Source organism: Cnephaeus nilssonii (assembly GCF_951640355.1).
Source record: "Cnephaeus nilssonii genome assembly, chromosome: 20".
Classification (NCBI taxonomy): Eukaryota; Metazoa; Chordata; class Mammalia; order Chiroptera; family Vespertilionidae; genus Cnephaeus; species Cnephaeus nilssonii.
In genome coordinates, this window is record NC_137091.1 from 50,562,164 (window position 1) to 50,588,170 (window position 26,007).

The 26,007-nt window shown below is 53.0% G+C and overlaps 1 protein-coding gene across 1 annotated transcript; it reads right to left on the bottom strand.

The window, feature by feature from the left end:
- Nucleotides 1–3,279: 3,279 nt before the first annotated feature.
- On the bottom strand, nt 3,280–21,642 carry LOC307092793 (zinc finger protein 215-like). The gene is made up of 7 exons (XM_079760292.1): nt 21,598–21,642; nt 14,717–15,201; nt 12,221–12,324; nt 10,833–10,880; nt 8,637–8,763; nt 7,135–7,227; nt 3,280–3,395 (listed from the first exon to the last, which is right to left on the bottom strand). The coding sequence occupies exons 2-7, from the start codon at nt 15,081–15,083 to the stop codon at nt 3,367–3,369; spliced, it is 768 nt and encodes a 255-aa protein (XP_079616418.1). The 5' UTR covers nt 15,084–15,201; nt 21,598–21,642; the 3' UTR covers nt 3,280–3,366.
- Nucleotides 21,643–26,007: the final 4,365 nt, after the last annotated feature.

Here is a 26,007-nt window from a genome sequence, read left to right on the forward strand (position 1 = left end):
CTTTTTCTTTGTAAGTAGATGTCTTGAAGTTTAAGGAAATAGAGGTAAGGCTATTGAAATAAAATGTTATTTCAGATATTCAGAGCAGAATGTAGATTTAGCAAAAATGGCAGGCAAAGGGAGAAATGACATGACTGAGATGAGTGAGGGCCTGAGTAGACCTAGGACCCTTTGGAAAGAAGTAGATTTCACAGGACAAAGACGAGGTGGGAACCATCCTAAAGGCAAGAACAGGGGCTGTGTAGCGAGCGTTCAACTGGCTGGGAGGGTCTGACAAGTCGTGTTTGTTCTTCATTTCATGACTTGGGAGCCACCGTCATAGATCTTTAGAAATGCCTGGACGAGGAAAAGCAGGGCAGTGACGAGCAATAGCAGCAGCCCACCCTCCCAGGCAAAGCATCAAGTCGGCAATTCCAGGTCCACGTGCCTTTGTATCTGACCACCCTGCAAGGCAGTGATGGGAGGCTTTGGTCAGTAGAGCAACAAGCTACGAAAGAGATTTTTAGTGCAATTGGGGGCTCCGACCTTTAAGGAGTGACGTTTGCCCAGCATGGGACTAGGACTTGAGGTGAGGCTGGTCATGCAGATGATGCCAGAGCCCAAGAAAGCAAAAATATTGCTTTCAAATGGGAATTAAAAAAAAAAAAAAAGAGAAAAGGAAAAAAAGAAACCCCAACCCTTCAAACAAACAACTACAAAAACAAAAGCGATCAGTAAGGAGGAAGTGGTTAGCAAAAATAAACTTCCCTGAATTAGTGTCTCCGAAAGTCATCCTCTAAACCTAAATTGTGAGAGAAATGGGTAGATTTCACCCTAAGAAAGCTTTCGGACCTGAGTACTGTGAGTGCCCTCCCGATTGGATGTGAAACAATGCTGGGCGGGACTAACGAGGGACTCGCTGCAGTCAGTACAATACCATGCCTTTTCTTCAGAGAGGACATGGCAGGAATTTAAAGAAAAAAACTGGGTTGAGCATCAAGAACCAAAGTAAAAACCTCAAAAAACAAACACAAAAACGAAAACCTGGACTCAGGTTCCTGCTCCCGCATTTACGACCTAGGGGAAATCAAGTGACAACGGGGTTTCAAATTTGCTTTATCTGTAAAGTGGAATAAATACCTTCACTAGGGACACAGCAACAGTCTTAAAAGATCAAATAAAATAACACGTATGGCAATGTTTTGTCTATTATGAGGTGCCGTGCAAACACAGGGTGTCCCAAAAAACTGCATACACGCTTTAACAGCTCAATTTTGAAAATGAAATGTATTTTAATAAGCACTGCCTTTATCATTATTCAAAGTGCATGTCTGGCCCTGACCGGTTTTGGCTCAGTGGATAGAGCGTCGGCCTGCGGACTGAAGGGTCCCAGGTTCGATTCCAGTCAAGGGCATGTACCTTGGTTGCGGGCACATCCCCTGTAGGGAGTGTGCAAGAGGCAGCTGATCGATGTTTCTCTCTCATCTGATGTTTCTAACTCTCTATCCCTCTCCCTTCCTCTCTGTAAAAAAATCAATAAAATATATTAAAAACAAACAAACAAACAACCACAAACTGCGTGTCTGCATTTGGCGGGGGGACACCCTGTATATTACCAATTGCATCAGCTTTGTGGGATGAATCAAGACAGGTACGCCTGGAAAATCTTCCCGCCATGCCCTGTGCTGATACATCGGTGTGGTGAAAATGCCGTATGTAAACACTTCCATACAAACCCAGGCCTCAGACTGTCTGTCTGGAGCCCAACCATTGGTCACAAGTTTTTTTGTGTTGGTTTTTTTTTTTGGTCAGGTTGTCAAAATCAAGGTTCCTGATTCTATGCATACCACCAGAGAAGGGTGAAATCTATTAGCTTCTGTCCTATGCAGCACAAATACCCTTGGTGAGCTTTTCGGCCTGTGTGACTACGGAGGCGTGTGTTGAACTTCCTTTTGCAGAAAGACTGCTGTCCATCAAGCGTGTCAAACTCGCGGCCAGCGGGCCACATACATAAATGAGGCCTGCGGCCCACCGGCCTGAGTTTGACACGCTTGCTGTACTGGCACATCCTTGCAACCATTCCCTGTGTTTTGAGCACGTGACGGTGACGTTCCAAGTGGTTCAGAAAGTGCGAGGGCTGGTGGGAGGCGTTCTCACACCCAGAGGGTGTCCCTCCAGGGCGACGCGCCAGGCACGCTGGGGATGTCCCCCCGAAGGTGTCTCAACAGCAGCTGCAGGCCCCGGGCTCCTCCCGAGGAGGGTGCAGCTGGTAGTGCTGCGTGAGCTGCGAGGGCCGGCTGAAGCACTTCCCGCACAGCCGGCACTGGAAGGGCCTCTCGTGAGCGTGGGTCCGGTAGTGCGAGACCAGCTGGGAGCTCTGGCGGAAGGCTCGGCTGCAGTCGCAGCACTGGTGGGCTCTCGCCCCGACGTAGTCATGCGTCTGCCGGTAGCGGATGAGGTGGGTCCGGCGGCGGGGCGGCGCCGGCGGGCGGGCTCTCGCCGCCTCGTGCGCTTGGAGGTGCTGCCGAAGGTGCGCGTCCTGGACGAACGCTCGGCCGCAGTGGACACACTCGTGGTAGTCCTGCGGGGCGGCCGCTCTCACGCGGACACAGGGGAACGCGGGCGGCTGGTCGCCCGAAGCAGCGCCACGACGTCCGCTGAGGCACGGCACGAGGATGAGGTCTTCCCAGCACGGCTCACCCCGAGGGGGCGTCTTCCCCGCGTGGGTCTGCGCGTGTCTCCGAAGGGCCGCTCGGGTGCTGAAGGCTCTCCGGCAAACGTCACAGGTGTGGATTGTGGGCTCGTGCGGGGAGGGCTGGCTGACCGCCGGCGGGGCGCTGGGGCAAACGCCAGGAGCGGAACATTCCCGGGGGGCCATCCCCAGAGGGCCCTCTGGTGGCTCCGGGAGAGTCGAACGTCTCTCCGATTCGTCACTGTCGAGGCTCCTTTCTGGAGCGAGGGTCTTGGGCTCGCTCACCACAAGGCACAGGGGTTTCTCCTCGTGGGCCTGATGGGAATCCAGTGGATCGCAGGGAGAAGACTCTCCCGTGGGCCCTACAGGGCGGGGGTCAGCTACGTCCAGAGCCTCCGCTCCTGCCCCCACGGGTGGCTTTTCCACAGGCAGGCGTTGCTCTGGAGGTAGCTCTGTGGCTCCGGGTCCTGTGTCCCAATCTAAAAGAAACGTAGAAGGTCCTCGACTCGTTGGACTCACAGAGACACATCACCATCATCATCATCATCATCACAAGCAGACACAGGAGGAAGGGGCGCGACGAGAACAGGACTGGTCTCGCGGAGGTCGGGGAGGGGTTGACACACAAAGTCTCTTGCTAACCGCGTGGGTTTCCTTTTGAGGAAGGAAGGAGCTGGTCAAAGGTTCGGGCTTGATCAAGGCAACTCCCTGGATGGGGAAGAACCTGAAGGAAATGACGTGTAAGACGACTGTGGTTCGGGAGAGACGATCGCGAACACCGTGGCCGCGGCCCGGCAGACACTCCAACGCCGCCGCGGGCAGCAGAGCGCGGAGGAAGCAGCAGAGCGAGGAAACGGACGGGACGTCACCGGGAGAGGGTCACGGACCCGCCACGTGGAGGTGATGCTGGGAAATGGCCTCTGAGGAGGCCCTGAGCGAGCCCGCTGTTTCCTCGCCCTGCTGTGTCTCCGCGTGTTCCCCGTTCAGAGAAGGCCGCAACCCCTGAGCCCTCTACGCCACGGCCCGGCCTCCACCAGCTCTGGCCCGCCCCACTTCAGCAGCCGCCCTACTGTGTGCTCTGCTGGCCTTTCTGAAGCCCGTTTTCCAGAGAACAGCCGGAGGGATCTTTCTAGAACGGAACTGCCCAGCAGAATGCCCTGTGATCACGTCAACGTCCGTTTCCACTATCCGACACGGCAGCTACTGGCCACACGCAGCGAACGCGCACGTGACACGCGGTCGCAGTGAGCGAGGAACTAAGTTTTAAATTTTATGTAATGTGGATGGGGGTCCGTTTAAGTAGCGACACGTGGCGAGTGGCTGCCACGCCAGACAGCACAGTTCTACGTTGTCAATAACGTTACCTCCTTCCCTGGCTCGAAAGAAACCTTCGCATGCCTTCTCCGCCTCTGACTTGGAACAGAATCCACATCCCTTAACCCCGTGGTCGGCAAACTCACTAGTCAGCAGAGCCAAATACCAACAGGACAACGATTGAAATTTCTTTGGAGAGCCACATTTTTTAAACGTAAACTTCTTCTAACGCCACTTCTTCAAAATAGACTCGCCCAGGCCGTGGTATTTTGTGGAAGAGCCACACTCCAGGGGCCAAAGAGCCGCGTGTGGCTCGTGAGCCGCAGTTTGCCGACCACTGCTAGCCTATCCCTACGTGGGCTGGCCCGCCTCTGTCTCTACAACCTCACCTCCTACCCCCTCCGCTTCACTCAGACCATCTCCCTCTCCCCCGCCCCCCGCCGTTTCTGGAACACCCAAGCGCTTCCCAACTGCAGGGCGGCCGTATTTGCTGTCCCCTCTCCCTCACATGACTGCCTGGCTCCCCTTTCCCTCATTCACACCCTCCTCAGGGAGTTCTTTCCTGACTGGCCCGCCGTCAGCAGCCTCCCCACGTCGCTCCGGCTGCTCACACCCCGTCCTCTGTGACTTGTCTACGTGTCTGTCACCGCCCACCCCCATCAGACCGCCAGCAGCACGGGTGGGATTCGGTCTGTCTTGTCTGCTGCCGTCTTCGCAGAGCCTGGGACATGCCTCGCCCACCACAGAGGCTCCGGAGGGATCCGCGGAAAGACTGAGAGCATCAAAGAAGGAGTGAACCAGTGAAAGATGAGGAGGCCATGGGGGAGACAGAGGCAGGCAGAGGAGTCCCCTTGGTGGTCCCTGAAATTTTTTTTGTGCTGGAGGGGGGGGGGGGGCGGGACCCACTTCTCCGCCCACCCAGGAAAAGGCAGGAGGCCTGTGTCGACGAGCGCTGCGCCAGGCACAGCTACAGGTTCAGGGAGGGGATGGGACGCAAAATGGACCACGGGGAAAAGGAGGAGGCGGTGTCGAGAGCTTCTGTGGGAAAAGCTTCCCTGCTCTTCACACACGGCGGACCAGTCGTTTAATTGCTGGCTTTGCCCCGTGGCCAGATGAGTGTCTATGGAACGCGTACAAAAAACGTCCTACGTGCATGTCAAAGGCACGCTTTACAATGGAATGCCCATTGCATTTTGAAGTGATTTATTACATGTTCTTTCACGCTAATCTCTTTTTAAAGTGCGATACTTCGCAAAACACTGTGTAATACGCAGCGAGAATTCTCGTGATCCGTCCGCAATGTGTTATGAAGCAGGCTCTTGGGCCACCCCGGGCTCTCTCACGCTCCCTCTGGACAGGGACAAAAAAAAAAAAAAAAAAAAAGCAAAAAGCACAGCCGGGATTTGCGGACCGAGTGAAAGGAGAAAATGAAACGATGTCTGAACGCATCACGGAGCCCCTAAACTCAACCATCCCGTGACCAGGACGAAGCTAGTAATCCCTCGATGGTTTACGCCAGCTTGGGTATGGTTTTCTGTTAACAGCAGCTGGCTGATGGGCCGGCTCACAGGAGAGGACTTCATAAAGATGGAAAGCGTTATCACCCCGGAGCCACAGACTTTGGAGAAGGCAAAGTCTAGAAGGATCTCCTCCTTGGGTCATGAAAGGATGTCTGGGGGGACCTTTTGAGGAAGCTGTACACCAAGCATGTCAAACTCGCGGCCCGCAGGCTGCATGCGGCACACAACGAACATTTCTGTGGCCCAGACAATATAACGGTATGTAAGAAGCGTTTTAATAAAAATTTCGTAACTTAATTTTTACAATATCCTGTTATACGTAATTGTTAATAGCGAACTACAATGTTCGCTAATGACTGATGACTATCGTGTGGCATTCATGTCCCTTACGCATAGGCGCACCATTTCTCTCTACTAACACCAGCGGCGAATATTCTAGCAGCCGATGGCCACGTCGTTAGTCTTGGACTTATTTGGTGTGCGCAACAGGAAATATTTTGCTTTTGGAGAACAAGAAAAATAGGTTATTTGCATGATGCTTATTCATTTGTGCAGTTCTTCAGCGTCTGGTAAGTTCATGTTCAAGAAAAAAATTAATGTTTATTAAAATGTTCTACTATGTTATGTTAACGACGACTCATTTATTTCAGCCCTTTGTATTCAGCACGTCTCTATCGACATAAACCTACGTTTCTATGAAAATGGAAGCTTTTGCCCTGGTTGGTTTGGCTCAGTGGATGGAGCGTCGGCCTGTGGACTGCAGGGTCCCAGGTTTGATTCCGGCCAGAGGCACAGGCCTGGGTTGCGGGCTTGATCCCCAGTGTGGGGCGTGCAGGAGGCAGCCGATCAATGATTCTCTCTCATCATTGATGTTTCTCTCTCTCTCCCCCTCGCCCTTCCTCTCTGAAATCCATGAAATATATTTTTAAAAAAGAAAATGGAAGCTTTTGTTTTTTTGCGGCCACATCCACTTACACCTAGTTTATTCGGCCCGTGTTGGCCTTTGAGTTGGACATGCTCGGTCTAGAAGGTTCTTCCTCTTGAGTCATAAAAGGATGTCGGTAGGGGAAGCCGGTTGGGAAGCTGCACAGTGAGTGAGAGGGCGAGCGCGTGCAGGCAGGGGCGGGGGATGGAAACCAGACTGTGGGTTAAGGAGGAGGGAGCCTCCTCCACAAGCCGGGGGCGCTGCCCCGAGAGAAAGCGGCGGCAGCTGGACAGAGAGGCCGCCTCACAGCGTGTTTCCTGTGGTCTCGGTTCACGAGGAAAGACCGGTGACCTCCAGCGGCAAGAGCAAAGGCACAGATGAACGGAGGGCGCGGGGCCCTAGAGAAAAGGGAACGCGACCTCCCAGGAGCTGGGCAGCAGGGCGAGAGGAGCGAGCGTCAGAGAGGAGAGGAAAGGAAGGACCGAGCGAGCGTGCAGGAGCCGGTGACGCCTCTGGAGCCCGAGGGGGCAGCACGTACCAGCTTTCTCCCTGACCTGAGCGGCTTTGAAGAAGGCTCCCTGACTAACAGCCCCTGCCCCTGCCCCTGCCCCGCCCGCCCCAACACCCCCCCCCCCCCCCAGACTGCCTGGGGGTGCGGTTGTCCCAGGATTTCAGTCTCCACGGGCTTATCCCTCCCTCCTCACCTGGACCTGTCTCTGTATCGCTGCCTTCCTCCATGGCACCCGCCTCCTCCTCTTCCAGCTGCGCGATAATGTCGGGTCTAGGGAACTGGTACCCTGAGGAGGAAGAAGACTCGAGACTCAGGGGCTCTGTTCCGAACCCAGGCGCCTCCCAGCCCGGGCTCTAAAGGCCCCGTGACATAAGGAAGGCGCAGATTCACACACAAGGAAAACGGAGGCTATTTCTCACATGTATGACCCCAGGATGCTTCCGGCAACGTCTGGAGACATTTTATTTCATTTGTTGATTAATCCTCCCTGGGGGGTATTTTTCCATTGATGTTTGGAGAGTAGAAGGGAGGGGGAGAGACACAGAGAGAAACATCGATGTGAGAGAGACACACCGATTGGGTGCCTCCCGTACACGCCCTGACCAGGGCCAGGTATCGAGCCTGTAACCCAGGTAAGTGCCCATGATGAGATTCGAACCCAGGACCCTTCAGTCTTCAGGCCAACGCTCTATCCACTGAGCCGAACTGGCTAGTGATAGATCCTCCCTTCCCCCAACTGGTGGGCGGAGTATGAGGTAACTTGCAGCCCGGAAATACCTGAGTACCTAACCAGGCACCTTATACGGACTATACATTGAACCACCAATCAGCACCTGCCAAATACCCTAAGCCAGTGGTCGGCAAACTCATTAGTCAACAGAGCCAAATACCAACAGTACAACGATTGAAATTTCTTGTGAGAGCCACATTTTTTAAACTTAAACTTCTTCTAACGCCACTTCTTCAACATAGACTCGCCCAGGCCGTGGTATTTTGTGGAAGAGCCACACTCAAGGGGCCAAAGAGCCGTATGTGGCTCGCAAGCCGCGGTTTGCCGACCACTGTCCTGGGTGATGTGTAAGATCCCTATTCACCCCAAGCTTTCTGTGACACCGGAAGCCAGAAACGCTCCAGGTCACGGCACAAGGGCTGCAAAGGTCAAACGGGTTTATTCCGCCTATTTCAAGGCACAGAGGTGGTCACGGGGAGGAGACTTATGGTGTGAATCTTTAGATCAGTTTGGGGGGGTACAGCCATCTTAACACTACGGAGTCTCCTGATCCATGAACATTGGCTATACGGCTTCTTTTGAGGTCAGACACATATGACGTTTTCTCTGTGTCTATGTTTGTGTCTGACTTTTTTCTCTTTCAGAAACACAGAAGCCGAAAACGCCGGTACGTTTGCCAAGGCTGATGGAGGGGAGGGAAGAGCGGGCAGAAATACCTGGAGTGTTAACTCCGGTAGCCCCAGGCTTTAATAAAGATTAAAAAAAAAAGAGACATGTAAAGTTCTTAGATTAAGGCTTGACACATAGTAACTGCTCACGAACTTGACATGACATGGACATATTGTCTCTGACCTGGTTGAGACTCACTGACTCACGGGAGGACAGAGAAGAGCTTCGGAGCACTGCCCTCGTCGAGAACCAAGAGCGGAGAACCAGGCCAGGCGCCCGGGAGAAGGCGGACTCACCTAAGGAGACCAGGCTCCTGTAATTCTCCAGCGTCACCTCCCGGTGGAGGCGCCGCTGAGCAGCACTCAGCGAGGTCAGCTCCTCCTGGCTGAAGTCCACAAACACATCCTGGAAAGTCACCAGCTCCTAAAACGACAGTCACAAACGCTGGGAACCCGGAAATGATCCGAGCGGCGGGGGAAGGAGCCCGATGAGAGACGACTGAACGGGAAGCGGATGTGCAGACCAGCAGGTGACAGGGACCTGGCAATGTGCTTCTGTCTTTTTAAAAATATATATATTTTTATTGATTTCAGAGAGGAAGGGAGAGGGAGAGAGAGAGAGAGAAACATCCATGATGAGAGAGAAGCATGGATCGGCTGCCTCCTGCACGCCCCCTACTGGGGATGGAGCCCCCAACCCAGGCATGTGCCCTTGACTGGAATCGAACCCCGGACCCTTCAGTTGCCAGGCTGATGCTCTAGCCACTGAGCAAAATCAGCCAGGGCATGCCTCTGTCTTGTAGTCTGAAGGAATGGAGAACGTTTCTGAGCCAGATCCTGCTGCTGGGTAGTACGAATTTGGGTTGGAGGAATACCCCACCCTCAGGCACCAGAGCTGGGCTGAAATCCTGGCTCTGGTTCTTTCTTGTCAGCTTTGTGAGTGTGGGTTAGGGTAAGCCTTAGCGACTCACCCATAAAACACAAGGAGCTCAGAACCTGGCCAGGTAGCTCAGTTGGTTAGAGCATCGGCCAGATACGCCAAGGTTGCAGGTTTGACCCCCTGGCAGGGCACACGTAAGAACCAGCCGATGAATGCATAAATAAGTGGAACAATACTAGTCAAAGTTGATGTTCCTCTCTTCCTCTCCCCTTTCCTCTCTCTCTCTAAAATCATAAACAAATTTTAAAAATGTAAAGAAAAAAACACAAAAAGCTCATAAATATGAAGAGATATCCAATCTTAATTAATAAACAGGGAAATGCAAATCAAAATGTCCAAGTAATACTTCAGACCCATTCAACTGACAAAAATCAAGAAGTCTGACAAAGCCCTAGCTGGTTTGGCTCAGTGGATAGAGAGTTGGCCTTCGGACTGAAGGGTCCCAGGTTCGATACCGGCCAAGGGCATATGCCTGGGTTGCGGGCTCCATCCCCAGTAGGGGGTGTGCTGGAGGCAGCCGATCAATGATTCTCTCTCATCATTGATGTTCCTATCTCTCTCTCCCTCTCCCTTCCTCTCTGAAATCAATAAAATATATTGAAAAAGAAAAGAAGTCTGACCATACCAAATGTGGACCCTCGGATCTTAGAAGATGCTAAGGGAACGTTCATTGGGAAACCACTTTGGACGCAGAAATTCTGTTCCTAGGTACATATCTGCTCATGTGTACCTAGACAGAGATGTTTATAACCGCGCTGTTCGCAGCATCTAAAACTGGGAAACAACGTCCACTTACAGTAGAAGAGATAAATACACGTTGGTATAGTCACACGATAGATTAATACTCCAGCAACACAAACTAGTTATCTACAGTTCCACACGCCAACCTGTATAACTTAAGGTTGCATTTAAAAAGCAGATGTTAGGAGACGATATAAGACCCATTTAATTAATTTCCACCATTCGTGTTTTCAGGGAAACATCATGCAAGTCAATGAGCATGTGATTTAAACGAGAGGTCACAAAACAAAACAAAAATAAATAAACGCAAGCCCAGGCGCTGGCTGCCCAGCTCCTACACAGAGTTTACGTGGCTCACATGAGTCTTTTATTAATCTTTTTTAAAAATTCGTATTAGCCCTAGCTGGTTTGGCTCAGTGGAGAGAGCGTCAGCCTGTGGACTGGAGGGTCCCGGGTTCGATTCCGGTCAGGGGCATATGCTCAGGTTGTGGGCTCCATCCCCAGTGAGGAGGACATGCAGGAGACAGCTGATCCATGATTCATGCTCATCATGGATGTTTCTATCTCTCCCTTCCTATCTGAAATCAATAACGATATACTTTACAAAAATTCGTATTAGCTACCAACACACAAAACATTTTGTATATTTCGTATTACTAACTGGAATTGTGGCTTCTTTTTACCAAATCAGAAGGCCTGGACCCGCATTCTCACACGGTACCACCAGCTGCAGCTGCCCTCCGCCCCTGGGTGGTGCAGGCACGCCCCCTTCGTCACACCCCGCCCCTTTGTAAACCCCTTGCTCACGTTACCTGGGCAGCTCCCTCGGGCGCCTCCACTTGGGACTCTTGAGACTGGCACTGTCGGAACAGAGGGCGGCTTTCAGGAGCATGTTCTCCTGGAACAGAGTTTCTCTACCCCTTTCCCTCTTCGCCATCTTTTAGACCATTTTTCCCTCTTCACCACCCCCCCCCCCCCCCCCGCCGTGAATTATTTCTGGTTCTAAAGGAAAAGCAGTGTACGCATCGGATTGTCTTTGAGGTTTCAGAATGTGACGGAACAAGAACCTTCAGGAGTGGATTTTGGGGGAGGGGGAAAGAAAGAAAGAAAACCCCACATCAGTATCCTATCCCTGAAGTAGCTGCCATTTGCTTCATCAAGAAAAAGGAGCGTAATAATAGCGCAAGCCACAGGGTTGATTTGAATAAGCCGCCACTGCCCTGGTCGGCGTGGGTCAGTGGTTAGAGTGGTTATTCCTTGAACCAAAGTTTCATTCCTGGTCAAGGACATGTACCTGGGCTGCAGGTTCGATCCCGGCCCTGGTCAGGGTGCATGCAGGAGGCAACCCATCAATGTGTCTCTCTCACATTGATATTTCTCTCTCCCTTCCTCCCTCTCTTTCACACTCTAAAAATCAATGGGAAAATTATCCTCGGGTGAGGATGAACAGCAACAAAAAGAGGTAAGAAAGAGAAAAAATGTTAATGATGTTAGTGTGTGGGATAGCGATAATTACAACAGAGAAAAAATAAAGCTGCAAAGGGGGATACACGAGCCAGACGAAGATTTCACATGGGGTAGTCAGGGAAAGGCATAGTTACGTGATATTTATACTAGAGCCCCGGAGCATGAAAATTCATGCACTGGAGGCGGGGAGTCCCTCAGCCTGGCCTGCCCCCTCTCACAGTCCAGGAGCCCTCCCAGCAGGAGGGGACCCGGCGATCAGGGGAAGGCGATGCTCCCATCACATCTCTGCTGCTGCCACTGCCAGCAGCGCAAGCCTTGGCCGGCCCCAGTTACCTGAGCCTTGGGCGGCCCTGGGCGGCTGGGGGGCTGAGGGGACTGGGGGACTCCGGAGGTAGCTGCGCTGAGCAGCCGGCCCACCTGGGGGCAGGCCCGGCCTTGCCGCATGCCTGCCACTCTGGCAGGGCTGAGGGGACTGGGCGCCGCCATCTTGTGGCTGTGGGTGCCACCATCTTTGAGGGGGGGGACAGTCAATTAGCATATTCCCTCCTTATTGGCTGTGGCTGCCGCCATCTTTGCGACAACGTGAGGGTCAATTAGCATATTCCCTCCTTATTAGATAGGATGAAAACGTGAAGGAAATGAGGGTGTGGTTCAGTTGGATAGGAAAGGCGCAGGAGCTGGGAAGGGGAGGTCCCCATATTGGAGAACCGAATCAGAAGCAAGCCTGACTCACCTGGCACCCAGCAGGGGGCAAGGCGTCACGTGTGTTTGGTTCCCCATTTCGGCGTTCTTTGGCGTTCTTCTCCTCTGCAAGGACGGGGTTCCGAGCAGGGAAATCTAGAAGGGCGGAGGAAATGACCATGGAACGGAGTCTAGTCTGGCAGAAATCACAGACAGAGCGAGGGGCCTGCCCCGCCCACAGCACCCTGCCCTGCCCTGCCCGGGGAGGTTAACGGCAGTTCTGGACTTCCATGACAAGAGGAAGACCGTAGGGAGGCTTTCTCAGTTCAATACAGCACGTTCTTCAAACGCTCTCCAGTCACTTCCCAGTTCTAAGTCCTTGGACGGCTCCCCATTGCCTTCCAAATAAAACGGAAGCTCCCTCTATGTTAGCGGTTCCCAGTGCCACAATACGCTCAGAATCACCAGGGAATCCATTTCTAAACTGTAAAATGTAAGTACTTATACTTATAAAGACTCTTGTAAGGATTAACATTACTATGTAAAGCACATCGTAGGCATGAAAAAATGGCAGCTCTTATTAAGATATATATATATATATACACACACACACACACACATACATACACACACACACATACATACACACACACACACACACACTGAGTGGCCCGATTATTATGATCTCTGAACACATAATAATCTGGCCACTCAGTGTACTTCTCTTGAGTAACTCATTTATTTGATATAAAAGATACTATAAATCGTGCACCTGATCAGTTTTCCCCTTTGCAATGGCTGATAGAAAGCTCAGGGCAAATAGGTGGTTGATCTCCAGCAAAAGTCTAGAATACTTTTGGTACCCATTTGAGATACAAATACACTGAGTGGCCAGATTATTATGCATTCAGAGATCATAATAATCTGGCCACTCAGTATATGTATGTATATATATACTGTGAGTAAAAGTACAGACCGGGCAAGGGCAGGGATCCCAAAGGTCAATTACTAATCTTGGGGCCATGGGCAAGTTACTCAGCCTCTTTGTGCTTCTGTCTCCCTGTCTATAGAACAAGAGCTACTAAGAGAAACAAAATAAATTACTATGCGTAAAACATCTAGAATTTGAAGTGCTGAACTTTTTCACTGTATCTTCAAAATTCTTTTAAGGAATGCAAATAACTGCATTAATCACAATCCTTTATTTCTTTTTTTCTTTAAAATATATTTTATTGATTTTTTACAGAGAGGGAGAGGGACAGAGAGTTAGAAATTAGAAACATCGATGAGAGAGAACACATCAATCAGCTGCCTCCTGCACGCCCCCTACTGGGGATGTGCCTGCAACCAAGGTACATGCCCCTGACTGGAATCGAACTTGGGACCTTTCAGTCCGCAGGCCGACACTCTATCCACTGAGCCAAACTGGTTAGGGCAGTGGTCGGCAAACTCATTAGTAAACAGAGCCAAATATCAACAGTACAAAGATTGAAATTTCTTTTGAGAGCCACATTTTTTAAACATAAACTTCTTCTAACGCCACTTCTTCAAAATAGACTCGCCCAGGCCGTGGTATTCTGTGGAAGAGCCGCACTCAAGGGGCCAAAGAGCCGCATGTGGCTCGCGAGCCGCAGTTTGCCAACCATGGTGTTAGGGCAATCCTTTATTTCTTGATCTGGCATCAGCATTGAGCCATGCACGACTCTCATGTTTATTTTAAATGGATTCATTTACATTTTTAATTATAAGGCCTATAAATTCACTACCCAACCCCTAAAGGAGAACATTCCCAATTAACTTACATCTACTCATGTACTTTTTCCTGTCCACACCCCAGCCTTCTAACCAGAGATAGCAACGGTCTTGAGTCCTTATTTGTTGTCCCCTTGCCTCTCTCTCAGTTTTATTCAAAGGACTATGAGGAGTAAATGGCGTTCTTTTCTCACTATTGAAATGCCCTTCGTTCCAATCAGAGTTTCCAGACCAGTCACATTTTAGCAGAGATTAAACCTCTAGGTCTTGTGTTTCCCACATTTTAGACCCTGTATTTTTGGCTGGGTGTAGTTTTAGATAAGAAATGGGGGGAGCCCTAACCGGTGTGGCTCAGTGGATAGAGCGTCGGCCTGCGGACTGAAGGGTCCCAGGTTCAATTCCGGTCAAGGGCCTGTACCTTGGTTGCGGGCACATGCCCAGTGGGGGGTGTGCAGGAGGCAGCTGATCGATGTTTCTCTCTCATCTCATCGATGTTTCTAACTCTCTATTCCTCTCCCTTCCTCTCTGTAAAAATCAATAAAATATTAAATAAAAAAAAAAGAAATGGGAGGAGAGGAGGACAACGCTGGAGAGAGGGGCACTCTCAGAGAAATAATATTAAAAGCAAAACCCAAACACAAGCATGTCTTCCACGTCGTAGGAGGCAGGTTAGACAGGATTATGCAATGCATCCTCTCATTCATCCCACACATTTTTATTCATCTCCGATAACATGCCAGGCATACAGCAGATGCTCCATAAGTGCAAGTGGCAAATCGCCTCCTTCCTGTCTCACCTTCCTTCCCACAAGCTTGGATCAGGTTGGCCACCAGGGTTCCTGCCTCCTTGCTGTTCTTGGGCCGCCTGGATCTCACCCACTTCTGCACCTCCTCGGGCAGGGTGCTCAGAAACTGCTCCAGCACCAGCAGCTCCATCATCTGTTCCTTGGTGTGGGTCTCGGGCTGCAGCCACTGACCACAGAGCTCCCGGATTTGGCTCAGAGCTTGCTGCGTCCCCGTCACTGAGAGGGACTGAACATACCTAAGCTTTTCATGAGACATTTTCAGAACCCCTGGGTTTCGCATGGGCATGGTTTCCGGACCACGCATACAAAGGAGCTGAGGGTTCCTCAAGACATCCAAAAGGGTTGTCCTGTGCGCCATCTTTACAGCTTGGTCCTTTGCAGGATAAAGATATTTTGAAAAGGCAGGATGCTCCGGAACACACCGTTGTAGTAGAAGAACTGTTTCAGAGGAAGAAAGGATACAGAAATGCCAGGACCTGCAGGAATGACAGAGACAGACTTACAAATGGCCTGCATAGTTAGGACTGGACAGTGGGGGAGAGCTGATCGGAGGCAAAGGAAGCTAGCTCATTTCACACAAATATATATTCACAGAGATGTGCACATCTACAGACATCATGCTGCCTCAGCCCCACTCCCAGGTCCAGAAAAGCCACAGGCACAGGCTAGAAATATTTCAGAAAGGGCAGTGAACGGAAAAGAGACTTGGATTCCCAAACCACAACAAACTGAACAAATCTGATGAGCCAGGGAAGAATTTCATTTCAAAATATAAATGATTTTAAACAACTATAATTATACAGGATGAAGAAAGAGCTTTATCATACATACGCCCTGAATTCATATGCAAAATATATAAAGTATGCATACAAATTGGTAAGAAAAAAGCAGACAAAATAAGGGCAAAAGGTTAAGAGATTTGAGAAAAATGGCCAAAAACACACACATATGAAACAGGGCTCAACTTCATTAGTTAGCAGAGAAATAGGAATTAAAACCAAAATAGTGGCCTGGTGGGTGTGGCTCAGTGGTTGAGCATCGACCTAGGAATCAGGAGGTCACGGTTCGATTCCAGTCAAGGGCACATGCCTGTGTTGCGGGCTCGATCCCCAGTAGGGGGCATGCAGGAGGCAGCCGATTGATGATTCTCTCTCATCATTGATGTTTCTCTCTCTTTCTCCTTCTCCCTTCCTGAGATCAATAAAAATTTATCTTAAAAAAAAAAGTCAGAATAGTGGTTACTGTTGGGTCTAGGGGCGGCAGTGGTGATGCCTGGGAGGAGACAACCTAAGGGGCTACTGGAAAGCTGGAAATGTTCTATTTCTTAATCTACGAGCTCATGGCATAGGCACAGTATGTTCCCTTTGTGAATACTGAGTTCTGCACTTAGGGTTTGTGACCTCTTCTGCACATATACTTGACTAAAATTTTTTTAGCTGTGCCCTAGCTGGTTTGGCTCAGTGGCTGGAGCATTGGACTGAAGAGTCCCAGGTTCAATTCCAGTCAAGGGCACATACCTGGGTTGTAAGCTCGATCCCTAGTAGGGGGTGTGCAGGAGGCAGCCAATCAATGGTTCTCTCTCCTCATTGATGTTTCTATCTCTCTCTCCCTCTCCCTTCCTCTCTGAAATCAATAAAAATATTTTTTCAAAAAAAATGTTTAGCTGTTATAGTTGTTGGGAAACAATCTAGGTTATAGTATTAAGTGAAAAAAAAACCACAAACAGGAAACGAACTTGTACATAGAATATATGCTTAACCATATAAAGCACTAGAAAAGACATTGAAAAGTAAACCAAAATACTGCACCAGGGGCTTATGTATGAATAGTGAGTTTATAAGAGATTTTTACAGGTGATTTTGTACCCTCCCTAAAACCTATCTCCTGATTTCAAAAGTTCTACAATGAACCTTCATTTCTTCTACAATCAGAAAAATAAAGAACACTTTATTCTATTAGAGTTACATTCACTCTATGAAACCACACGTGAAACTGCCATTTGGGGGAAACACTTTTTGTTGTTGTTAATCCTCACCCAAGGATATATTTTTCCCCCATTGATTTTTAGAGAGAGTGGAAGGGAAGGAAGGAGTAAGGGAGAGAGAAAAAGAGAGAAACATTGATGTGAGAGAGACTCATTGATTGATTGCCTCCCGCTGGCACCTGGACAGGGGCCAGGGATGGAACCTGCAATCCAGGTACATGCCCTTTACTGGGAATTGAACCTGCGACCCTTCAGTCCATGGGCCAACGCTCTAACCATTCAGCCACACAGGCCAGGGCTGAGGGAAACACTTTTTCTTCCTTTTCTTCTCCTTACTAAAACACACCTGCTATTTCTATGGCATAATTTAACCATTTTTGTTTAAAGGCATTTTTGTTCTTCATTATTATAAATTAGAATGCAGCGAACATCACTGTAACAGTGTGTATTTGTCCACATCCCTGATACTTCCCCTCTAGGACAGATTCCTCAAAGTGAAATCACCTGGACAAAAGGTATAAACTTTTAAAATTTTTCTTTCTTTTTACAATTTTTATTTTTTAAATTGAGGTATATTAACATATATTACATTAGTTTAAGGTGTACAACATAATGATTCAATATATGTACATTTTTTAAATGTTTAATTCAATATATGTACATTTGAAAGATAATTTTACTAGCTATGTTACCGTAGGTTGACATTTAATTCTCAGCCAATTATGATGATCATTCCTGTCTTCTGGTTTCTATTGTTGAAATTTAAAAGTTAGCTCTGAGTCTAATTATTGTTCTTTTGTAGACAATAGGGGGAGGCCTGAGACAGGAGGGTCAGAACTGAGGGAGAGGAAGGGGTCCACAGCCAGGTCCAAGGGGAAGGGGAAGAGGAAGGAGAAGGACAGAGAGAGGACGAGTGGGGCAGGGAGAAGAGGAGGAACAGGGTTGAGGGAGAAGTGGTAGGGCCAGGGGGAGAAACAGAGAGAGGAGGGATGGGACCAGGTAGAGAAGGTGGAGCAGAGCCCGGCAGGGTGGAAGAGGGAGAAACACCACAGAGAGGAGGGTATGACTGAGACAAATGGGGAGGAGGGGTGAGAGGGCAGGCCAGGAGGAGAAGAGGGGCAGAGACAGAGCAGCGGAGGGACTGAGGTAGAGGGGCTTGGGGGGCCGAGGTGGAGGGGACAGGGGGCTGAGGTGGAGGGGACGAGGGGCTGAGGCAAAGGGGACGGGAGGCTGAGGTGGAGGGGACAGTAGTCTGAGGTGGAGGGGACGAGGGGCTGAGGTGAAGAGGATGGGAGGCTGAGGTGGAGGGAACGAGGGGCTGAGGTGGAGCCGATAGATGGCTGAGGTGGAGGTGGACAGGGGGCTAAGGTGGAGGGAATGGGGGGCCGAGGTGGAGGGGAATGAGGAGCTGAGGTGGAGGGGGACGGAGGGCTGAGGGGGAGGTGGGTGAGGGAGGCTGAGGTGAAGGGGAATGAGGGGCTGAGGTGGAGGGGACGGGGGGGGCGCGCTGAGGTGGAAGGGATGGGGTGGGGCTGAGGTGGAGGTGGGTGAGGGGGGCTGAGGTTGAGGGGAGGGGGGGGGCTGAGGTGGAGGGAATGGGAGGCTGAGGTAGAGGGGGATAGGGAGCTGAGGTGGAGGGGACGGGGGGGGGGGCGCTGAGGTGGAAGGGTTGAGTGGATGAGGTAAAGGAGGATGAGGGGCTGAGGTGGAGGGGACGGGGGGGGGGCGCTGAGGTGGAGGGGACATGGGGCTGAGGTGGAAGGGATGGGGTGGGGCTGAGGTGGAGGTGGGTGAGGGGGGCTGAGGTGGAGGGGGACGGAGGGCTGAGGTGAAGGGGACGGCGGGGGACGCTGAGGTGGAGGAGACATGGGGCTGAGGTGGAAGGGATGGGGTGGGGCTGAGGTGGAGGTAATGGGGGCTGAGGTGGAGGGGGCTGAGAGGCTGAGTTAGAGGGGGACAAGGGAGCTGAGGTGGAGGGAATGGGGGGCTGAGTTAGAGGGGGACAAGGGAGCTGAGGTGGAAGGGGATGAGGGGCTGAGGTGGAGGGGACGGGGGTCTGAGGTGGAAGTGGGTGAGGGGGGCTGAGGTGGAGGGGGACGGAGGGCTGAGGTGGAAGTGGGTGAGGGGGGCTGAGGTGGAGGGGGCTGAGAGGCTGAGTTAGAGGGGGACAAGGGAGCTGAGGTGGAAGGGGATGAGAGGCTGAGGTAAAGGGGACAGGGGTGGAGGGGGAGGCGGATGAGGTAGAGGGGGGGCGGGCGGAGGATGAGGTGGTGTCCGAGAGCAAGGAGGGGACGGGGCAGAGAAATGTCCGAGCTGGAGCCAGAGGGTCCGGGTGTGGTCAGGGGATGAGGGGGTCGGGTCAGGGGTGAGGACGTCGGGTCAGGGGTGAGGGGGTCGGGTCAGGGGTGAGGACGTCGGGTCAGGGGTGAGGGGTGAGGGCGGAGCAGGTGGACCCGCAGCGTCCAGTCCTGCGCAGGGGAAGCGGCCCGCGGGGAGGAGAGGTCGCCCTGCCGCCCCTGCTCTGGGCCCCGGTCTCCTCAGCCCACCGGGGCCTGGGCCAGCCCTGCACCCCCCGCCGCGCCCGCCCTCGCCCCTCATCGCCTGAGGGCCCGCGTCACCCCTGCCCCCCATGCGCCCCCTCAGGAGGGCCCGCGTCACCCCTGCTCCCCATGCGCCCCCTCAGGGAGACCAGCGTCACCCCTGCCCGCCATGCGCCCCCCTCAGGGAGGCCCGCGTCACCCCTGCCCGCCATGCGCCCCCTCAGGAGGGCCCGCGTCACCCCTGCTCCCCATGCGCCCCCTCAGGAGGGCCCGCGTCACCCCTGCCCCCCATGCGCCCCCCTCAGGGAGGCCCGCGTCACCCCTGCCCGCCATGCGCCCCCCTCAGGGAGGCCCGCGTCACCCCTGCCCGCCATGCGCCCCCTCAGGAGGGCCCGCGTCACCCCTGCTCCCCATGCGCCCCCTCAGGGAGACCAGCGTCACCCCTGCCCGCCATGCGCCCCCCTCAGGGAGGCCCGCGTCACCCCTGCTCCCCATGCGCCCCCTCAGGGAGACCCGCGTCACCCCTGCCCGCCATGCGCCCCCCTCAGGGAGACCCGCGTCACCCCTGCCCCCATGCGCCCCCCTCAGGGGGGCCCGCGTCACCCCTTCCCCCCATGCGCCCCCTCAGGAGGGCCCGCGTCACCCCTGCTCCCCATGCGCCCCCTCAGGGAGACCCGCGTCACCCCTGCACCCCATGCGCCCCCCTCAGGGAGACCAGCGTCACCCCTGCCCGCCATGCGCCCCCCTCAGGGAGGCCCGCGTCACCCCTGCTCCCCATGCGCCCCCTCAGGGAGACCCGCGTCACCCCTGCCCGCCATGCGCCCCCCTCAGGGAGACCCGCGTCACCCCTGCCCCCCATGCGCCCCCCTCAGGAGGGCCCGCGTCACCCCTGCCCCCCATGCGCCCCCCTCAGGAGGACCCGCGTCCACCCCTGCCCCCCCACGCGCCCCCCTCAGGGAGACCCGCGTCACCCCCTGCCCCGAATGCGCCCCCCTCAGGAGGGCCCGCGTCACCCCTGCCCGCCATGCGTTGCTCTCAGGGGGGCCCGCGTCACCCCTGCCCCCCCATGTGTTACTCTCAGGGGGGCCCGCGTCACCCCCTGCCCCCCATGAACCCCCCTCAGGGGGGCCCGCGTCACCCCTTTCCCCCATGCGCCCCCCTCAGGGGGGCCCGCGTCACCCCCTTTCCCCCATGCGCCCCCCCTCAGGGGGGCCCGCGTCACCCCTTTCCCCCAATGAACCCCCCCTCAGGGGGGCCCGCGTCACCCCTTTCCCCCATTGCGCCCCCCCCCAGGGAGACCTGCGTCACCCCTTGCCCCCCCATGCACCCCCCTCAGGGGGGCCCGCGTCACCCCTTTCCCCCATTGCGCCCCCCTCAGGGGGGCCCCGCGTCACCCCTTTCCCCCATGCGCCCCCCTCAGGGGGGCCCGCGTCACCCCTTTCCCCCATGAACCCCCCTCAGGGGGGCCCGCGTCACCCCTTTCCCCCATGCGCCCCCCCCCAGGGAGACCTGCGTCACCCCTGCCCCCCATGCACCCCCCTCAGGGGGGCCCGCGTCACCCCTTTCCCCATGCACCCCCCTCAGGGGGGCCCGCGTCACCCCTTTCACCATGCGCCCCCCCCAGGGAGACCCGCGTCACCCCTTTCCCCATGCGCCCCCCCCAGGGAGACCCGCGTCACCCCTTCCCCCATGCGCCCCCCCCAGGGAGACCCGCGTCACCCCTTTCCCCATGCACCCCCCTCAGGGGGGCCCGCGTCACCCCTTTCCCAATGCGCCCCCCCCAGAGAGACCCGCGTCACCCCTGCCCCCCATGCGCCCCCCCCCAAGAAGACCCGCGTCACCCCTTTCCCCCATGCGCCCCCCCCAGGGAGACCCGCGTCACCCCTTTCCCCATGCGCCCCCCTCAGGGGGGCCCGCGTCACCCCTTTCCCCCATGCGCCCCCCGCAAGAAGACCCGCGTCACCCCTTTCCCCCATGCGCCCCCCCCCAGGGAGACCCGCGTCACCCCTTTCCCCCATGCGCCCCCCCCCAGGGAGACCCGCGTCACCCCTGCCCCCCATGCGCCCCCCCCAAGAAGACCCGCGTCACCCATTCCCCCATGCACCCCCCCCCCAGGGAGACCCGCATCACCCCTGCCCCCCATGTGTTGCTCTCAGGGGGGCCCGCGTCACCCCTACCCTCCATGCGTCCCTCTCAGGGAGACCCGCCTCGTCCTGCCCCTCGAGGCGTCCCTCTCAGGGGGACCCCCCAACCCTGAGGGTGCCCCCGCCTGCCTGCGAGCTCGACCCTCCGTGGTGTCCCCCCCGGCACGTCGCGGCCCGGCGCCGGCCACCCGCCCGCGCGCTCACCTCGTCCGCCGCAGCCGCACGCCCCGGCCGGACTGAGCCGCGGGGTTTTAGACTTCGCGCTCAAACTGGCGGCGCATGCGCCGTGCGTACCGTGCCGAGCCGTGCCGGGCCCGGTCTGCGCGTGCGCTCTGCGAGGAAAGACGCTGCTGGCGGGATCCACTAGGGGGCGCGCGAGGTCACAGCTGGATGAGGAGCGGACCAAAGTGAGGTGCGAGGGGAGGGGAGAGGGGAGCAGATAGGCACCCCGGCGCTGGTTTTGGATGGTGAATACAATGGTTTAAAATTGTTTTAACTTATTTTTCAATTACAGTTGGCGTGCACTAGTATGACTTTCAGGCATACAACATAGTGATTAGGCATTTATACACCTTATTTATACAACTTACAAAACGATCTCCCCACGGGTCTACTTATATTATAAACTGTTAGGGAAATAAACAGTATTCAGTGAGCAGGCTTCCACTCTGTGTGTGTGTGTGTGTGTGTGTGTGTGTGTGTGTGTGTGCGCGCGCAGCGCGCGTGTGTGTGCGCATGCATTCATGTGTGTGTGTGGTGTGCCACCCACCACATTTTTATGCCACCCAATTCCTTCTGGCTTTTCCATATTTAGAATGTTTTAATTGCATATGCACACACTGTAATTATTTTGGGTCCTTTCACAGTTTCTTTATGCACAGATAATAATATATAGAGCCAGGCCAGCGTGGCTCAGGTTGAGCATAGACCTATGAACCAGGAGGTCATGGTTTGATTCCCGGTCAGGGCACATGCCAGGGTTGTGGGCTCGGTCCCCAGTGTGAGGGACCCTACCCGTGCACGAATTTCGTGCACTGGGCCTCTAGTATATAGATAGTGTATGAATATTATACACATGCACATATCCATACATGTGTGATTATCAAGGATATGTATTATGCACCTATATCTCTACTATAATATATATTCTGTACATATGTACATCAGTAATATGAATGAATATATTTTAAAATATAAGACATATTTCATATTTAAGAATTTAAAGATGTAAGGTATAATACAACACTTATGTGTACAGTATGATATATGTAATATAAATGTAATTATCCAATATGCAACACTTTGTCATAATACATATTCACTATGCTACAGAATTATATTTTTGTACAAATGTAATACATGTATTTTTCCTTTGCTTACATACTCCTCATTTCCTGCCTTTTTCTATACAAAAGGTGGCACACTTTGCACACTGTTCTATGCCTTCATTTCTTTTTACTTACCAGTCTACCTCAGAGAGCCTCTCATGTTAGGACAAAGAGAATTTGCTCACCATTTTCGAACGGCTCTTTGGGTTCTGTGGTGTGGCTGGGATCGAATTTATTTAACCCGTTCCAGACTGTGGGACTGTCGAGGTGTTTTCAGCCCTTTGCCACTACCACCAGGGCTGATCCATCCCCTGGATCGTCAGTCATTCCGCTGGCGTGTACGTTGGTGGGCTCGTTCCCCTGAGGTGGAATTGCTGATGTAAAGGACATGTGCCTGTGTCGTTTTTTTGTTTTATTCTTTCTTCCATTTTCTTTTTTGGTTTATTTTTTTCTTTATTGATTAAGGTATTACATATGAGTCCTTATACCCCCATACCACACCCCCCCCCCTCAACCCTCCCACTCATGCCCTCACGCCCCTGGTGTTTGTGTCCATTGGTTAGGCTTATATGCATGCATGCAAGCCCTTTGGTTGATCTCTCCCCCTTACCCCCACCCTCCCCTACCTTCCCTCTGAGGTTCGATGGTCTGATCGGCTGTGTGTCGTTTTGATAGAGATTTCTACATTGCCGTCCATAGACACTGTTGCATCTTGGGCCCCACCCGCCTGTGCGAGAGAGAATATCTGCATCCCCAGTGTCATATTACGCTTTTTTTTTTTTTTAACGTTTCCCAAAGTGAGGTCTGGGAGAAACGATATTTCAGGGTAGTTCTAGTTCACATTTCTCTTTTTGTGAGCAAGATAGAGCATGCTTTCCTGTGTTAGGGACCAATATGTTTAATGAAAGCACATTTAACAAGGGCTTGAAATGTATGAGAACAGTATAACAATTGTTACTCATGATGATGATGATGACAATATAGTTAATGTATTTCTTTAATTCTCACATGAGGATATGTTTGTATTGATTTGAGAGAGAGGGGGGGGGTAAGGGGAGAGGACAGAGAAACATGGATTGGTTGCCTTCCGTATGCGCTCCAAATGGGAATCGAACCCCCAACCTAGGTATGTGCCCTGGCCAGGAATTGAACTCGAAACCTTTTAGTGTACAGGACGACAATGCTCCAACCCACTGAGCCACCCAGCCAGGGCTGGTCAATAGTCTTGAACACTTGCCCTTCGTACAGTTCCTGTTCTTAGCCTTAACACAAGTGTATTGACACCCCCCCCACCCCCCGCCGAAGCCTTTTTAGATAAAGTAGGTACTATTACCATCACCATTTTACAGATGACGAAACTGAGGCATGAAAGGGTGAAGCAACCGGGTGAATGGAGGCTCTGAAGGTTAACTGCTTGGCCCCCAGGAAGGCCCGAGCTGCTACTGGGAAGTACAGGATGGCGGGGATGGGAATCCACGTGTGTTGGATGTGTTCCACCCTCACAGTCGACTCATTTCCTGGATGAGGAAACGCGGGCTCAGAGACATGGCCCAGAGCCACAGGCAAGTGAGGTTGGGGGAAGACTCAAACTCACATCCGTCCCTGGCCATCCAGGGGCTCAGCCCAGGTGCAAGAGGGAACCCCTGGATAATCCAGGGCCGAGAGAGGCCCCCGACTTGGGGATCACTCGCCCAGAAGGAGTGCTGGCCAGGCTGCAGTACTCAGACATGGAGGCACGGCCCACAGGAGCCAAGCACCCCTGCACTGAGGAGACTGACATTCCTTTTGAACCCTCATTGAGCCCTGGCTGGTGTGGCTCAGTGGATAGAGCGTCGGCCTGCGGACTGAAGGGTCCCAGGTTCGATTCCAGTCAAGGGCGCATGCCCGGGTTGCAGGCTGGATCCCCAGGAGGGGGCGTGCAGGAGGCAGCTGCCGGAAGCTAATAATAATGCAAGAAGTCTCATCAAAAGGTTGATGGAACCTTGAGGACTGCCTGCTGGAAATGGCTAAGGGCATTTCCCCACACCTGAACATCTGCATAGATCAGTGGTCGGCAAACTCATTAGCCAACAGAGCCAAATATCAACAGTACAACGATTGAAATTTCTCTAGAGAGCCAAATTTTTTAAACTTAAACTTCTTCTAACGCCACTTCTTCAACATAGACTCGCCCAGGCCGTGGTATTTTGTGGAAGAGCCACACTCAAGGGGCCAAAGAGCCGCATGTGGCTCGCGAGCTGCAGTTTGCCGACAGAGGCATAGATGATTGCTTGCTGCCAGACAGCTGAGGGCATTTCAATCTACCTGTTATTGCCTCCTACGGGCCAAACACCTGAACAGCTGTAGGCAGCTCCCCCAATCTGACAACGGATTCTGTGCACTAAACCTTGCCTTTGATGTGTATATCTACTTTGCCTGAGGACAATTTGTGTTAATAAAAAGCAAGGGGTCCTGAGACAAAGAGAACTTGGTTCCTACAGCCAAGCCCCTCTGGCTCCCCAAAGTGCCTTCCAAATTTATGTTTCGTCTCTGGACGCTTTAATAATTTACACACAGCCCTTCTCCAGATTCCTGAACCCTTCTAGATGCTGGACAGGACCCCCGGCAGGCAGCCAATCAGTGATTCTCTCTCATCATTGATGTTTCCCTCTCTCTCTCCCCCTCTCCTTTCCACTCTGAAATCAATATAAAAGATATTTTAAAATATATATATCCTTGGGTGAGGACTTTTAAAAAATGGTGGAATTTAGGAAACTGGGAAAGATGGACACAACAACTATGAATTCTCCAAACCCACTGAGGTACTCATTTCACCACTTCCATACCAGAGAAAGTTGAGGAGGTGGGGTTGTGCCGGTGGTTGAATTGCTTTCTGATCTCCCCTGTGACGATGGGGGGAACTCAAGTATTGAAAAGGGAGCCACTTCTTATAGGAAGCATGGCTGGTATAAGCAGATTCTGGGGGGAGTTCTGACACAGATTCTTGATTTCTATTGCAAAATAAGTGAAAGTCTAGGTCAGAAAGAGGTGGACTAGGGCCTCCACACTAGAGTCACAACCTCCTTGAATCAGCTTATAAACAGAGACCGCTTAGAGTCCAGGGACCCTTGAGGACGGGCCCTCCATCCATTACACTTCTGCCTTCCCCCTCACTTCCTGCAGTGGGACCTACAGCCTTGTACATAGCTAAGCCATCTATATATATAGAAGCCTAAGGGATACCTGTTCCCTCTAGTAGGAACTAGAGGCCCAGTGCACAACTTCGTGCACAGGTGGGGTCCCTTGG

Bases quoted from the DNA above. Each gene is read 5' to 3' on its own strand.
- LOC307092793 (XM_079760292.1), bottom strand. From the start codon at position 15,083: ATGGCGCACAGGACAACCCTTTTGGATGTCTTGAGGAACCCTCAGCTC. The intron at 8,764-10,832 runs GTAACGTGAGCA...CTGTCGTTTTAG, and splicing joins CGCCCGAGGGAGCTGCCCAG to GAGCTGGTGACTTTCCAGGA. The intron at 3,396-7,134 runs GTGAGGAGGGAG...CATTTCCTTCAG, and splicing joins CGATACAGAGACAGGTCCAG to GTTCTTCCCCATCCAGGGAG.